Source organism: Leptonychotes weddellii, chromosome 6, assembly GCF_054177405.1.
Source record: "Leptonychotes weddellii isolate Sample4059 chromosome 6, ASM5417740v2, whole genome shotgun sequence".
Taxonomy (NCBI): Eukaryota; Metazoa; Chordata; class Mammalia; order Carnivora; family Phocidae; genus Leptonychotes; species Leptonychotes weddellii.
Window position 1 is genome coordinate 89,995,885 of NC_138374.1, and position 17,447 is coordinate 90,013,331.

The 17,447-nt window shown below is 39.7% G+C and overlaps 1 protein-coding gene across 1 annotated transcript in view; it reads left to right on the forward strand.

Moving 5' to 3' along the window:
• Positions 1-13,504, forward strand: part of DNM3 (dynamin 3) — a 533,769-nt gene extending 520,265 nt beyond the window's left edge. The window contains exon 19 of the mRNA XM_081823185.1: positions 8,565-13,504. Within this exon, the coding sequence (XP_081679311.1) occupies positions 8,565-8,634 (70 nt within the window). The 3' untranslated portion in view covers positions 8,635-13,504. The remainder of the gene's footprint in view (positions 1-8,564) is intronic.
• The last annotated feature ends 3,943 nt before the right edge of the window (positions 13,505-17,447 follow it).

Sequence of the window (17,447 nt, forward strand, 5' to 3'; positions counted from 1 at the left end):
GTCCTCCTAACCCTTCCTGTCCCAGGCTAAGACTCCAGGGGCCCCTGAAGCTGAATACCACGTCTCCCACTGTCGGCACAGTGTACTTGTCTCTCTCCCCATCTCCAGGAGAAACTCCTGGGCAGCGATCACGTCTCTGTACATCTGACTCAATCTAGCACATAGCACATAAACAGGGCTTACTGAAGGAATGAAAGAATACAAAATGAGTTGATGCGCAGCGCTTAATCAAAACTTATTTTGGAATTAGCCCAATACTTAGTGTACTTGAAGAAACAATTTAAACGCAAACACTTTCTCTCTTGTTCTAGTCTCCTGAGAAGCTTGCCTGGCTGAATGCTATTATAAAATTCTTTTTTACACATCACAAACCGAGCAGAGTTAATATGGACAAATCATCCTGCAGGCTGCCTTTTTGCCGCAGCCACGGAAGTGGGTGTATCTGTACCATCCCCCTGAATGAATCCAAGCCAGATATTTAAGATTATGTAAAGAAAATGTGGCAAAGGAGGTTATATTACCATTTTGCTCAGAGACTAATTTATACAGGATATTAGATGTTCGTATCATCGAATAACAATTATGGACTATTTTTCCCCTTATGTTCTTACTTCAGATTCTGTCAATTGATTCATACTTTCCCAGTGACATATGTTACAAAATCATGGGTTCGTTTTCACAGGGGAAAGAAATGCTGGCTCTAAATGTAGCACGAATCATATTAGAGAATTCTTTAGAGCCTTTTAAGTGGACTCCAAGTCCTATGTTCTTTCCAACATCTACTGTAAACTGTTCTTGGACAGTATTGGCTCATTTTGTTACTAAAGCTGAAAAGGCCAAAAATATGCTGGAGAGCAGCCTATAGTATTTTTAATAATAAATTACAAACTATTATCTTCCATGTGGACAATATCCTGACCGCTGTAGCATTTTTTAAAACTTAGCCTCTTAGCTTGTAGATATGTAAAATCTGTCGTATTAATAAATGCTCAAAATAAGAAGCAAAGCACAAGCATAACCTGTTTAAAATGCTGTGTCTGATTATCTGATAGCGCGGACATTTGCAAGAGAAAGTCCTGGATCAGAGTGAGTTGCCCTTCCATTTCACCTGGAGGTGTGCTCCTGATTTGTCCTCAGGCATTTGCATTCTTGCACACTGAGCCACCGGATGGGGGGACACTGCCCATCCACTGCCCCTCCACTGTGGAAGACTATAAGCAGGATGAGGAATAATCTGGGTTCATAGGAAGTTTATAATGTCATTCAGATGATGAACTATACATACATGCCTTGAACTTGAAAAATGAGACGAGGATTAAGTAATTCAAGAGGATCGTGGAGAAACAAGGCATTACAGTTCCCGAGGGGGACGTTCGCTGGGCAACCCCCCAGCCCAGCTTAGTGATGCCACCAGAATCATTCTCGCCCAGGGCTGCTTTAAAAACGTGTCCAGCACAGCCCACTGCGCAGATGCTCTTTATGATTTTAGAAAACTCAGAAGCAGTTTTTTGTTTTGTTGTAGTTTTTTGTTCTTTGTTTTAGTTTGTTCTGTTTTCTAAGAAATTTGCCAGCTGTAGCCTTACTTCTTGTGGTTCAGTACACAAAACCCTTCATTTAAAAAAAATTTTTTTTTTACCTATTTCATCAATAAGATAAACAAGTTGGGCAAGTGGCTATCAGATCCTTGTGGCTTCTAGAAACCTGGGATATATAACTCTCCCATCATCCTAAATGTAATTACATGTAATATATAATGATATGTAAATTAAATTTTTGAGACAGATGTATTTTAAAGCCTCAATTATATTTACTAAGTAGAACGTGCGGTATAAGAGAAGCCTATTGAATATCCTTTTTTATGCAAATACTACCCTGGTAGGCAGATATCATTCCTCTAGATGTGTTCAACTTTATCTTTTTTGAGGGTTTTCTTTTCTTTTTTGCTGGGGGGAGGGGTTCACCTAGCTAATTAGGTTGGACTTCAGTCACACCCTCTCCAAAGATGAGTACTTGGAATGCATGTGTATAGATGCTTCCTTTCTATACTTACTGCCATCTTCATGAGCAAATACAAGCTTCCCTGAGCAAGTAGTTATTTTTCTGGTGATGATTAACAAGAACACTACTGTAGTATAGTATCTTGGTCTTTACGAAATAAACCTAAAACTGATCTGACCCATACTTAAGTCTAATTCCCAAATGCATCAAAGTATTTCTACAACCATTTCTTCCTTCTTCTTGAGATTTTTCTCCCAGTACTTTCTCTTTTTGCTTGCACTATATCTGGCAAATGAATTGAACTGCTAATAAAGCAAGATGAAAATCACTTATTATGCCTTAGAACAATGGTTTTCAAAGCATGGTCCCAGGACCCGCAGCATCAGCAGCATCTGGGAACTTGCTAGAAATGTCTCACCCTATTAGAAACTCTGTGTGGTGCCTGGCAATCTGAGTTTTAACAAGCCCACCAGGGAATTCTGATGCATGGTCCAATTTGGGAACCGTTGCCCCAGAACGTGTGAATGTAACTGTCCAATAGAAAGAATTCTGGACTGGGAGTCACGAAATCTTGGTGTCAACAGAGAAAAGGAAGGAGACTGTGCTACACAGACCCAGTCTGGCTCACACATTTACCAGTCTCATAATTCCCGCTTCCTGACAAGAAGTGAGGGCAGGGGCAGAAAGAGCAACCATTTCAACAGTGTTATGCTACCTGGCAGCAAGAAACCAGAGGAATGGCAGTTTTCACGACCTCCCCACATGCTGATGCACCCCGCAAGCAATTGACCCCAAAGAATTCTCTATATATTCTCTCTCTCTCATAAATATATATATATATATTCTCAACTCCTAAGATTGGCCTCACACCGTGAACACTCAGAACCAACTAACCCAAAGCAGAGCAGATGAAATTTTAGTTCTTCTGTTCTTCGAAGACAATCGAAAGAGACAGTAAGACAAATAATGCATTCCTCTCTCTTATCAGCAAAGCCCATTCCTCCCCTTCAATGCCACCCACCCTGTGTGAGCATTGGACTTTCTTGAAAAAATTGTCATTGTCCAAAAGACTGTAAAATGCTCATCCCTGCAGCTACGAAAGCAACTACAAGTATTACATCTCTCCTTTGATTTGGAAGCAGAAACATGGCTCTTCTATCATAACCATAAACCGCCCACACACAGCATAGTGTTTCAATAAACACTAAGTGATGCAAGATGCTCCATTTCAATGTAATGGGTTCCTTAATGAAGCCCATCACTAAACAAAGCAACTGAGGAAAATTTGGTACAAAACAAATAACTTTGCCCAAAACAAACTGTCTCATGAGGTGAATGTCTTTGGAAACTCTTTGAATGGTTAGGAACTAGACCAATGAAATGAACTCTAACAGTAAACCTTAAATGTATTTCTGGTGTTGAAGTTGGCAAACAGCATTGCTTATTAAGAAAATCACACTGAACAACTTAATGCTCTTCCTGAATTGCTTTCTAGTAGAGTTTTATTGTTTTAGAAATGAAATGATGCTTATTTTTTCCAGAAGGGTGGGGAAGGGGGATCGTTCAGGATTTTTAATTACTGAGTACATATATGGGTTACTTTAACCTGAAACTGGGCATATTTTAAAGATGTCATAATTATTTTGAGAGGACAATGATAGCAATTTTGTCTTTCATTCTTTCTGTCATTCATTCACCATGCAGGTGTGTGGTGCCTATTTATTTATTTATTTTAGAGAGAGAGCGTGCGAGAGCAAGTGGGGGGGGAGCAGAGGGAGAGGGACAGAGAGAATCTTAAGCAGACTCCATGCCCAGCATGGCACCAACGTGGGGCTTGATATCATGACCTGGGCCAAAATCAAGAATCATTCACTTAACTGACTGAGTCACCCAGCCGCCCCTGCTAAGGGACACTTTTAAAGAGCTCCTAATGGATAGATTCTCCCGATTTCTTTATTTTAAGATTTCTTTATTTATTTTAGAGAGACAGAGTGCTCACATGCTTGAGCAGGGGGAGAGGCAGAGGGAGAGAAACAAAACAGACTCCCCGCTGAGCAGGAAATCAAGAGTTGGAGGCTTAACCGACTGAGCCACCCAGGCACCGCTCTCCCAATTCTTTATTTAAAAAGCATGCCAGGGCGCCTGGGTGGCTCAGTCATTAAGCTTCTGCCTTTGGCTCAGGTCGTGATCCCAGGGTCCTGGGATCGAGCCCCACATCGGGCTCCCTGCTCCGCAGGGAAGCCTGCTTCTCCCTCTCCTACTCCCCCTGCTTGTGTTCCCTCTCTTGCTATGTCTCTCTCTGTCAAATAAATAAATAAAATCTTTAAAAAAATAAAAAATAAAATAAAATAAAAAGCATGCCATGAGGGACACCTGCATGGGTCAGTAGGTTGAGCATCCAACTCTTGATTTTGGCTCAGGTCATGAGATCCAGCCCCTCATCGGGCTCCACGCTCAGCCGGGAGTCTGCTTAAGATTGTCTCCCTCCCTCAGGGCGCCTGGGTCGCTCAATCAGTTAAGCATCTGCCTTCGGCTCAGGTCATGATCCCAGGGCCCTGGGATCGAGCCCCGCATTGGGCTCCCTGCTCAGTGGAAAGCCTGCTTCTCCCTCTCCCACTCCCCCTTCTTGTGTTCCCTCTCTCCCTGTCTCTCTCTCTGTCAAATAAATAAATAAATAAAATCTTTAAAAAAAAAAAGATTCTTTCCCTCCCTCTCTCTACCCCTCCCCCAGCTAGTGTGCTCCCAATTTCCCTCTCTCTCTTTCTCTTTCTCTCTTTCTCTCTCTCTCTCTCAAAAAAAAAGCATGCTGTGAGCCCAGGATCATGCTAGTTTTGAGAGATGGTGGTGAACAAGACAGACAAAAGTCCTAGCACAGAGTAGAAAGTTGCATTCCCATAGTCTCCTGCCTTGCTTTCTTTCTGCACTTGCGCATTACCATTGTCCTTTTCTAGTTCCATCAGCATGGTCCAAAACTGGGGAGGAGGTTAATGAGAAGCAACTGTGTCATCGGAACATTTAAATCTCTCCATTCTCTCCACTGAGCTCCTCCCTTCCATCCTCATCACTTGGTTTCTGGTTTCTTATAACCTCATTATATAACCATTCTCATATGTCTTCAAGTTTAATATGTTGCAGTTAAAATCATATTTGCTCCTGCTTTGACCACATTGTATTTTCAAGCTTCCTAGAATATATTCTTAGAGTCTGAATTACAAAATTTTGCCATTTTTTCCAGTTAAAATGGGATACAGTAGTAAAAACCACTTGCATACTTGTCTGTCCCATTCATCTTCCACTCTGAATAGATTCTGAGTTTTTAAAAATCATGCAGCATAATGCAGTCCACATAGTAGATGCTCAATAAATTATGTATGCCATGCATAACTAGAAGGTGTATTATAGATCATCTAGTCTGAATCTCCAATGCTTGTGATGGGGAACCCGAGTCTTTGAGAACCTCAGATGGTGAGTGACTGTTCTAATTGGCAGTTGGAGGCATTCACATCTTTCACTTTTGATCTAGTACTCTTTCTGTGTAAACTCACTGCCTCAATAATAGCCTCTGATAAATACCTCAAATATATTCCTGCTCCCATTGGATCTATTCCCTTTGATCTGGCCTGTATTCTAACCTGGCCAAGCATCTCTGTTTAGGCACTTTTCAGCCACTCATTTGTCCATTATTTAATAAATACTTATTCACTGCCTTCTAATCACATTATACTAAATGTTAAATACATATAATAAATACAGAATATGTGGTTTCTGCTCTTTAGGAATCTATTGGGGGACATAGGCAATAATCTAGTAAATAAATACATAAACAGGGTTAAGTGCTATGAAGTACACAAATATCATGAAGTGTTTGGGGGCGGGGTGGTTGGAAACTATAGGATGGTCAGGAAGGACTGAAGAATGACATTTAAGCCAAGAAAAAAAGGATCAGCAGAGAACTTGTTTGTATTCCTTTCTCTAGTGGCTACAATCCTTGGTCTAAGCTATCATGTATGCATGAAACAGTTTCCAACCCACCATGCCATGTTGTATCCTGCCTTTCACTGAATTTGTAGTTTAAGATCCACTTTAAAAAAAAAAAAAAAATCCAACCCAATATTAAATCTTCTGGTAGAGTTTCCTTCCTTCGAGTTCGAATTCTGGCCTGCTTCTCCCCACCGACCCATAACTGCTTAGTTGCTAAGAATACAGTTCTGTGGGTTATGTGACTATTTATCAAACTCGCTGAGGATAGGGGGCCTGTTATTTAATATTTACTTCAAACATCTATTAAAAAATTGAGCAAATATGTTATAGGTAACATTTCCAAGGGTCAAAATCTTACATGTCACTGTAGCTTTTTTTTTTTCTGCAACAGCAATGATTTCCTAACAAATACCTTTATGTAATGTAAAGATCAGTGAATATCATAAGCATTTATAAGTTGCTTCTTACTTCTAGGAATAACTTTAATTTATTCAGTTGTCAGTGTTCAGTTGTTCAGTGGCTGAATGATAAGCACACACTGCAAGAATAGGAAGATGAGTAAGACACAGCCCATTTCTCATCAGTGGAGATAAACATATACACCTAATTAGGATTCAGTGTGATGGTTGTAATAGAAGTATGTTGAGATGCTTTTGAAGCAGCTGTATGAAGATAGGGGGAAGGGAAGACATGAGTCTTGAAGGATGGATAGCACTTATCTAGCAGATGAACAAAACAGCACTGAGAACCTAATTGCATGTAACATCACGCTAAGGGCAGCATGAGACAAGTTAAGTGGGTGTGACCTCTGGCCTCTAGAAACGTCACAACAAAGGAGAAGAAGATGCAGCTTCAAGATTCAGGACATAAGCTAAATAAATATGGCCATTTTATTTTATTAATTTTTTAAAGATTTTATTTATTTTAGAGAGAGAAAGAGAGAGCACAAGCAGGGGGGAAGGGCAGAGGGAGAGGGAGAAGCAGGCTCTCCGCTGAGCAGGGAGCCCGATGTGGGCCTCGATCCCAGGACCCCAGGATCCTTTCGGAGCTGAAGGTAGACGCTTAACGGACTGAGCCACCCAGGTGCCCCAAATATGGCCATTTTAAACGAAAATGAGCAGTATGCTAGTGGAAAGGCAGTGCTTTTGCATGGTCACAAGTAAAGAGGAATGAAGAGAGGATTTTTCGCAGCAGAGACTAGCTAAAACATTTCGGATGGCCATAGTAGTCAGTGGCCTTTCTGCAAAAGGAGGACTTATTTGTTTACTCATATTAAACAACTAGTACTGATGGTTTAGTTTGGTCACTGCGCCTCTAAATTATGTCTAGTTAGACTTTAAGACTTTGAGTGCCCACCTAATAACGAGCCTAGCATAAGAGGTTAAATTGGAATGCACCTCCCCAAGGAAACCTTTCCTCTAAAGCCTCTTGGACATTTTTCAGCGGCAGGGGCCAAAGGAACTCTGCTAGTGTCTGTGAGTTTGTGCCTAAGTGGCCAGGATTTGTACCATTAATCAACAAGACCTCTTTCTCATTGATTTTTCCTTTTTATAGCTTTGTGATTTTTTAACATTTCATAACTGTTTTCCTTAATTTTTCTATCTTCACTTCTTCATACCTGAGAAGGACATTTGATTTAATCCTGTTACTGTTTCCAATACAGAAAAAAATTCCATGACATGACTATACTTCCAAAAGGGACCATTCTGAAATAGTCAAAGGGAGAGTTTTATCAAAAAGAAAGTTTACGATTTGTAGAATTTTTGAATTTTGTTGGTTATAAAAATTACTCCCCAAGAAACTACATATGAAATCAGGTACACACACAAAGTTCCTAATACTTTTAGGAAATAAATGTAGGGGTTCAGGACATAAAGAGCATTACTTGGTGGTGTTGAGATTCTCATGTACAGTAATATTTCATTATCTGGAGTTTGTGTATTCGGCCATCTCAGCTCTCAGAAATATGACCAACCAGAAAGCGAGCAGCCCTCCTCCTGAGCCTGCTTACACTTACCGTAGAGGACTCTAAAATCCAGATTCTCTGGTTTTCTAGTGCCCTGCAAATTAGAAGTAAAATGTAGAACAAATTGGAGAAAGCTACTGCTGAAGGCAATGAGAAGTGATAATATTCTGACAGTAAGAAAAAAAGAGGAAGAATATTATATAAGGGGAAATAAACATTCAAAGACCATCATTCTCTGAGGCCTAATAGACCTAATAAGGGCCTGGGGCAGGCATAACATAACACATTTCACTCTATGTAACCGTTCTCTGGTGGCTGAGAAATGTGCAGTACATTTCAGATGGCTTTTAAATGATTTGATTTTTTGTTTGTTTGTTTAGTATTGGGAGGGCAGCTTCTGTTTTGAGAAAGATTTGCATATGACAAAATACTTCGTTTTTGTCTCAAAATGCCGGATGCCTGAAAGGTGACAGTGTTAAAATCATTACAGATGGCAGCCACCGCTGCTAGCCTGTCTGTGCATGGGCATGTGTGTGCTGGCTCTTTCCCAGTGTCTTTGGGACGACCTTCTGCTAGAGATTCTACTTGTTTCTTTACCTTTCTCTTTCTCTCTTTCTAGCCGGAGACCACCCCCATCACCAACTCGTCCCACTATAATCCGTCCACTAGAATCCTCCCTGTTAGACTAAATGAAGTGTCTGGCATGGCAATTAATTACTAATGAATTATGCGAAAGCAACATATTTGATCAGTAAATCATGAGTAGTCGCATGTGTGGACATCAGTAGGCAAGTAACCAGTTTTACTAATGCATTCATCACTCATCTTCGTCGCTCATGGTGTATCAAACCTTTGGAGTTTGACTCTTGAAAACTGCTGACCCTTAGAGGCTTTCTTATATGTTGTACTGACCAAGGGTAGGTTTGTATAGCAGCCCTATATTTTGGAGACCGTTTGCCTACCCAGGCATATGTTTGAAATTGCTTTGGACAAGTTCCCAGGTTACCCACCAGGTAGCCCATTAAGTATAATTCTTAAGAGCTGTGAGATGGTGGGCTTAGACCTAAGCCAAGCCATACGTGTATTTATTTTCCCACATTCTGTTTTGGCTGACAAAAATTATGTTGTCTTATTATTACCATTTCCTCCTACTCTAGAATTACCTATTTAGGTCCTCTATCCTTCCTCTTTATTTCATAGGACTGCTAGGAAGTGATTTTTTTTTAAATTAGGATTCCTTAAGAATAAAACTTTTCCAGAAGCACAAGGTAGTTTGCAAAGGAAAAGTTAATGTATTGCTTGCTCTACAGAGCTTCTCCTCATCCCCATGTGTTTTGCTTCATGCTAGAAGCATATTCAACAGCGAATCAAAGCTTAATTTTCTGGTAGTCAGTCAGGAGATTTGGCTAGTGAGTTTCAGAGTTCAAGGAAGAAGCAAAATATCACATCTCTAGAAGTGTCTGGAAATATGTAATTTCTTTATTCACATATATATTCACCTCCTTCTAGGTTACAGTGAAGGCTGACATGGAAAATATTTAATGTTTCAAACTGATCCAGTCTTAGAGCATGGCTAACTACACTTTGACACTAACTCCAGTTTATTTATTTATTTGGTTGGAGCAAGACTTTTTCTCTCTTTCCAAGCTAATTTGTAATTCCCTCGGGTAAGAATTCATCCTACCTTTAAAACCAGTTTAACGTAACTTTCCATCCATTCTAGGCTTTCTTAATACATCTTGAGCCTTACTCTGGGATAACCGTTTTTAAAGGGGGCCCCGGAATGAAAATAAAAGTCGTTTCGTAAGAGATGCCATGGTTTAAGAGCAGGAGCTCACACGTTTACAGCTGTGCTACTTCACAACCTCTGCACAGGTCATTCCAAAAAATGCAATTAAGACATTGAGATCTAAAGCAACTTGGCAAATGCTAACATTGCAAAAATTTACAAAATCGGTTTAGCCTGGGGGTTAATAGTTCAGTCCTGAGGCTGAGTTGTAGAACGTAGGACCAGATGATTAGCATGTAGGAAACAGCCAGAAGCCAAGTGGAATTTTGTCTGCTAACTGTTCCCAGACAGCAAGTCCTCACTGAATAGTGGCGTCCCACGACACCATTTCATATTCCACAGAAGTAAATCAGGTTTCACCAACTGAAATGTCTCCCTTTGAAAGCAGCAAACGTGATTTGTATGTTAACTTAACTTTAATTTCCTGTGTACTTTATACCCAAAGCAGACACCCATAAAGTATGAAGTAAAAACTTTCAACCATTATTAAAAAGAGAACTTGCCAAGTTGAATGGCATTGTTTTGAAGTTACTCTGCAGCTAGCTCACTTATAATAGGCAACAATCAGAGACTACGAGATTTACAAAAAGAACATTTCAACTTTTAAGTTACAAGTGATCGTATAAAGAACACCACCCTAAATCACCACCCTAAATCTTCTCACAACTTTTTTTCCCCCTCATTTGAAAAAAAACCTTAACTCTTTGTGAATGGAACAGATGTGCAAGATACATAATGTGTGTTTAAAATAGTGCTGCAGCTAAATGGAAATGTGTTACGTAAATGTCCATAGTAAAACAAAATTATCTACAGAGATCTTCTCATAAAATTCCCTCTTTTTAGGATTCCCTTTGCTTCTTCCTTTGAATTCTCTAAAATAGGCAGCTAACGGATTATATACTTCAGGGTTTGGCTTTGTGCTAAATGTGGTTTTGCATTTTGCTGTATTTCAAAAATTTCCTTCTGTTAAAGGAAAATATTGTGGATAACCACTGGTGTGTTCTTAGATCAGCACAAATCATGTCAAAGAAAATTGGAGATGTTTTTCCAACTTTCTTTCCACTGATCTTATGTAGTCATAAACAATGGCATTTGTCGTCTTTGGCTTTTGCTCTTGGATTATAATCCTACAGTTTCACTGTGCCAGTTGTCTCTGTTGGTAGGCACATTTTTGTTCTCTTACTTCTTCTCAGTTATTTCTAACAGAACCCAGCCTCCCCTGGAATTCCAGAAGTCATGTTGGAGAATACTTTCAGTTTGCTGCAGTACTATGATTAGCATTAATACCATTTCCCAAAGGGTTTGCATCCTGCTGAAAGGAGCTCTAAAGGTGAATGAAGTCGGAAGCTCTAAGATGTGCGTGAAGTGTGTTGTTCGCGCCAGGCCTTAAGGTGGGAATGTAGCTTCATGAGCTTTCTAAGAGTTTCCCATACCACCTCTCATCTTTTGTGTAGCTTCCTCCTAACTGATTGCTCTGATGTTGTCTACACAATAGATGTCTAGCAAAATAAAATAAAACATATGGTATTTTTAGGATTTGGAAAAATTAACTGTATATGTTTGTTAATTGTCACATGCTAAATCTTGCATGCTTATTGACTAATTGGAATAACTGTTTACTCAGTTGTGGACAGATTATTGAAATAGTGTTGATTTAGAACAGATATATTGCATTTCCAGAAGTCACCTACCAAGATTACTCTTCTGAATGTTGCGTTTAGCTGTCTTTTATAACACAGAAGAGCAGTAGGGTCTTTTTATTAGCACATTGCCTACTTGTTCAGATACAGATTCGTTCTGTTCCAAAACATTATAATTAAACCAGTTCCTGTGATATAACTGTAAGCCTTCTAAACTTAGAATTTAAACGTAGTCATATAGATTAATTTTATGACTTTTTAGTATAGACTGTAGCCAAAATTCTCAAATATGAAATGGGACCTAATACCAGTATGTGATCAATGTTGACGTTTTCTGTGTACAAACATATTTTCAGTGCATGTGTCTCTGTGTATACGGTATATACATGGTAAATTCATTTCTGTAAGTGCCCGTGTTCTGTGCCCCTTTGGGTAGGTAGGTTTAAAAGCCCTTGTTAAAACACCACAAGCATGAGTGTGATTGTATGTGCATTGTGTATATATGCTATGTATGGGTGTAAATATTTATGTATACATGTGGCTTTGTGTGTGTGGGTATGAATATATTTTTTAAACTGTGTTAATTCAAGAGCTCACTCTGGAGGGTCTGCTATAATACACGGTAACGGTGGTTCATAGAACAGTGATAACATACATGAGGTCTACAAAATTTTTTCCAGGACGGGCACAACGCTCAGAATTACCGTGACAACACAATAGAGTAACATCCACAGACATTTGTACTTAAGTCCACAGCACTGCTATCTAAGAAGAAATGACCTTTGCCAAATAGAGTATAAGATCTGGTAACCCACTTTTAAGAACTCTGATTGGAATTATAAATGATTCTTGGATTGCTGAGTTGAATCTTAAAAAGCTTCAATTGGTCTACATAGTCATTTTTTTCTCCATAGTAAATGTCAAAAAAATAAAGTGAAGGGATACAGCAATATAATACAAAGAGTGGACTTTTCTGAGTAAATTTGCTAGAAATGCAGGGAAGAAGTTACTTAATACCTCAGAGGTAGGTCATCCGTCCCTTGTTTCAGGTAAACATTTCTCATTTGGTAAACAAGATAAGTATTTGAAATTGACAGTAATCTCCTTAACATTGAGGATAAAACCTACATAGTAGGTCTCTGACCTGAGGAATCCAGTCAACGGAGAGAAGGTGTGAGACTCAAGCTGAGTTTTAGATCTGTTTCACCAAAAGGACTGCTAGCTGTGAGCTCAGAGTTTAAAGTGAATAAAGCTAGATGACTGTAGAGAAAAAATGACTAGTTCACTAGATCACTCACTCCTTTCTTAAAAGTTCCAGTGTGTCTCCTAAATACTCTTAAGTCATCCTGTCTCGTTGCTATGCCTAAAATCGTGTGGTGTTCTGTATTGTGAACCTTGCAGGATATTTTGAAGCATGTGTAGTATATGCATTGCTAGTTGTATGTATGAGTAAGAATGCGTATATGTGTGAGAGCGAGAGAGAGGAAACTCAAGGAAGAGTCTCCTGTTTGTCTCAAGACCTGTTCATACTGGTATACTGGTGGGACTTCTCACCTGTCTGGTCTGGGGTTTCACACATGGCTCAGCTCGAGGCATTCGTTTCTTCTAAATTTTTACCCTTTGAATTCCTTAAACTTTGCTCATTGTGTAATGTTTTCGAAAAATATGAGAAAAATTACTCTGTCAACCTCTTGCACTGTCTGTTACCAGTTTGATTAAAAAACAATGATTCCTCCAGAAATTTCACCACGACTTGATTCATGTTTAATTTCATATGTGCAGCCATTGTGTTGCTCGCTCGTCTGTTTCTTTTTTCTCCCTTTTCTGAATCAAAATACCCTTTTGCTTTTTTATGAAGCAGTGTGTAGACGCAAATTTCTTACCTTCTCTGTTGATTCTTTAATTAATTTGAGCCAGAATACTTTCCACTGTCTCCTTGACACTTTCAGGATTTCTTAATGCTGATATATGGATGGACTCTGTGAATGGAATTTTTGAAGCAAGTTCCTCAAACCTGTATCATTCTTGAAGGTCACATGTACCTATTGTGAAAATGTGAAGCTGTATTTCTGAACCTGAAATAAATGCTAACATTTGAAGGACTCCCCCCTTCCTCGTTCTTGTATAATATATTTGAGTTGTATCTATGCATGTCAGTAAGATCTGAGACTTCTGAATACTTATAACTCTTTTGATCAAATTGGCCCAGAATTACCAAAATGGGGAATACTAGCATTTGGCATTACTGCATTAATTTGGGGGAGGACAAGATTTTTATTTATTTTTCTCTTTAATTTTTTTTTTTTATTGACAAGATTTTTAAAGGGAGCAAATTGGACAAAGCAAAGGCAGGAGAGTGGGAGACATTTTATTTCTGATTCAAACTCAGTGTTGGACTAGGTTTAAAAAGGGCACAAGCTTTAGACAGTTGGAGGGTGCAGTGTGACAGCTAAGAGGTACCGTCTTACTTTGCTATTGAAGAGGAAGTGTTCATGAAAAACCCTGGGAAGCAGAAGGAGGAAGAACACTCTGCCCAAATGTTAGGTCCACAGAAGGCATTTCTTACAGAAAGTAATCGAGCTCTTGACTCAACAGTTGACCTTCATTATTTACTCATTGGGCATCAAGGGAAGAAGTTAACCCTTTACTTTGCCTAATATTAAGAAAATGGAAGAGTAGAGTGCTAAACAGTAACTTACACACATCCTTGTCCTCAGTTTCCAGAACACAGAGAAAGACTATTACCGAGTTTTGATGATAGGTCCCTTATCAATGTACGTAGTCCCAGATTGAGCCTTCCATCCAAAAACAGAAGACAAGAAGGGAATGGGAGGAGAACGTTGGTTTACTTTCCCTCTGTGTTCAGGATACATTCATTGGGAAAAGATGAATTGCAAAGACTGTTGTATGTATTAATTCATGCTTTCCTCTTGTAATTTCTTTTTCATATCTGTACATCTTCCATGAGTAGAGCCATTAATGCCTTCAAAAGAAGGTTTTTACTAGAAGAGACAGGATGAGAACCATGCTGTACACTTGTGTTGTGTGGGGTGTGTGTGTGTGTGTATGCGCATGTGTATGAGTTCTACTGCGTGATTCTTTATTCAGAATAGTTTCTAATGGAAATTACCCAAGCCAAAGGACCTTATTTGGCAAACTACTTATTTGGTAACTATTTGGCAAATTACCATTTGTATATTTAAAATAGTTCTGGCATCAGTGTAAGTATCTTCTCAGTTGTCAAGATTCTTGTTTTTCTGCTGGAATCTTTAAATTTCAGATTGAGAAATGTATCCGGGGTTTAGGTTAGATGGTTCTCAGACCCTCCTTCTTAGTACTCCAGCACACACCTGGCATTGCCACTATGAAAACCCTTTGTTGGTGTTCTTTCCCACTGTGGCAGCCTAATAATTAGAATACACGCAAGAGATGTTGGCTAAAATGACAGTCTTAATCCAGAGTTTCCCGAAGTTCATTCCATGAGATTTTAGTCGGTTTTGCACATACATATACCATGGGTTTCTTGATGAAATACACTTGGGAAATGATGATTAAAAATTAAATGTTTCTTTACTGGAAGACATTATAGAAGCTTTGATATCAGATTGCATTGTGAATCTCTAAGGAAGGGCCAGTGTCTACATGTTTCTCAGACTTATTTGACCGTCCATGCTTTGTTCATAAAGCACCTTACAGGTCTAGTGTTGTGAGGAAACACTGCTTCGGGGGCTTTAGGTGAGAGAGAAAAGGCTTCAAGCAAGATTAGTCCAGACCAGACTGTCACTGTTACCCAGTCAGGTGATAAAATCAAATGTAAGGGCAACCAGAGCACCCAACTTGGGACAGTCTTCCTGGACTACCATGCTGGTGTTACAGCAGCGTACTAGACCTGAGGAGGAAGAGCACAGAGGAAGGGAGACATACATGCAATGAGTCTTAGTAAGCCTTGTGGAGGGTGCAAATAATTTTCCACACGACCTTTTCTCTCTCGCTCTCCAAAGAAGAGCGCCTTTAAATTAATTCCATTACCCCTTATATTCCTGTAAAGGAATGGATCCAGACTGATTTAAAGTTTAAAGATTACCAACAAAAATAGAAAGGAATGCCTAGCCTTACTGCCATTCCTGTCTCACTTTCCCAAGCCTTCAGGCTCACCTGCTGATCTGAGATACTAAGTTATCTAAATGATAGGCAAAGAAAGCAAACAGAGAATGTTTTGTGAGATTGTAACAGAAAAGAAAAAAAGTCATAAGACCTTCCCAGGGACCCTGCTAGAGGAATTTCACCATAAGAACAGATTGCAGCATTGAGGTAGAACCAAGAGAATGTGGGTAATCCATCATTCTTATTGATAATTGAGTCTTTTATGTGTGAATAATCCCCGTGTTCCATACACAGCTTTTCCTGCTTCCTTCCCTTCCTGTTCTGGCCAAACAATTCTTTGAAGCTATTTTTCAGAAAACTTAAGAAGGTATAACCTGAAATTAGAATCTTGATTAGGTAGATTTGCTTGTATGGGGAATAGTAACATTCTGAACTTTAAAATTTGTTAGCAGATTTTATGTATGTGCAAAACCTACTCAGCATTTCAACTCAGTGTTCCAAGTCAGAGGCAGCAACAGTATGAGGTACAGTTATAGCTGCTCTTCATGTGAAAAGCCCAAATATTTTTAGCACTTGCCTTCAGGCACTTTGGCATTGTGTAAGTAATATAGAAAGTTCTGGAAAAGAAATAGTGAAAACTCAAACCGCCAAGATCCATGCTAGAACTATCTCTGAGCCACTGCATGGTGTCATCCTCAACGATGCTTTTTTGGCAGTGAGAGGAAAGTTGGTGCAGGAGAGTGAAGAGGAAAAGGAAGGAGCTGCCTGAGGGAATAAATGTCACTCTGATGTTTGAAGCAAACGTTCTAGCTGTCAGGTGAAATATATTCTAAGACATAGAGTTTCTGATCCTGTTTCTGGATTAGAACACCAAACGAGCTCAAACGGGGAAGTGCTTTGGCATATGCCCACAGAATGTCTCTTCAGCACCGTGGACTCGCTGTTCACGTTAATGGCTCACCTCCCCACCCTGCTGAGGTAATTAAAGTGTTCTAAAGCCCCTTCAGAACTCCAAAATAGTTTCTGTTTGCTGGGCAGGTGATAAATCTCATTGAGCCTGACAGGAATTTAATTATACTTTCTTCATGAAAACACCAGGGATACCCATTACCTGGATCTCTAAAACTAAAGGCTTGCAGACCCCCCGCAGTTGAAAGGTTACCAAAAACAAGTTCTTCATCATTTAAATGGATGAGAAGCCCCCTTAGCATAGCCAGCTTAAATTGGACCAAAGAAAAATTGGTCTCGGACTTCAGGGAAGGTAAGATTTTTCACCAGTGCTCAGAAATAGCGCCGTCAATTTGGCTCCATTAATATCTCTTAGAAGATGAAAAAGAAGTTTGTTTTTGTTTTTGTTTTTGGTGGACTTCATTGCTCCACTCTCTGAAGTGTTATAAGAGTAAGATGGAAGTGAGTGTGTTGTCGGACACCTGGATGAATAGCCAAAAAAGACGTCCCACAGGGAGCAGGGTACTGAGCTAACCTCACCGTGCTCCATGGCTTGCTGTAGGTTTGAGTTCATTACCAATTTGGTTAGAAAGAGGAAATTAAAATACAGATGGTTGCTGGAAACCAGTGGGAAAGTTTCATTTGGCATGCTGTTTTCCTACTTACACAGCCGTGCATGGCAACGTAGAGTTTACTCCTCCAGCAGCAAATCATCCAGAGAGGCTGATGTCAAAATGAAACATGGCTCTGGACCTTATTTCACAACCGTCGGCCTGACAAGATGCAAGCCAGGCTAGGGATATGGAGAAAGATCCAGCAAGCTAAATCTCCTTCACCCTGCACCCAGTTCTGAATAAATCAGAACTTCGGTTGTGCGCGATTCTAAAACAGACTCCCAGGCTCCCGTGGACCAGGGCTAGCCTTGTAGTTTCCCTGGGCCTGGAAAGGCTATCATATCGGGATATTCACGTGGAGCAGATTCTTATTTACAAATCCTTTTTCTCCAAGCTCAACCCCTGAC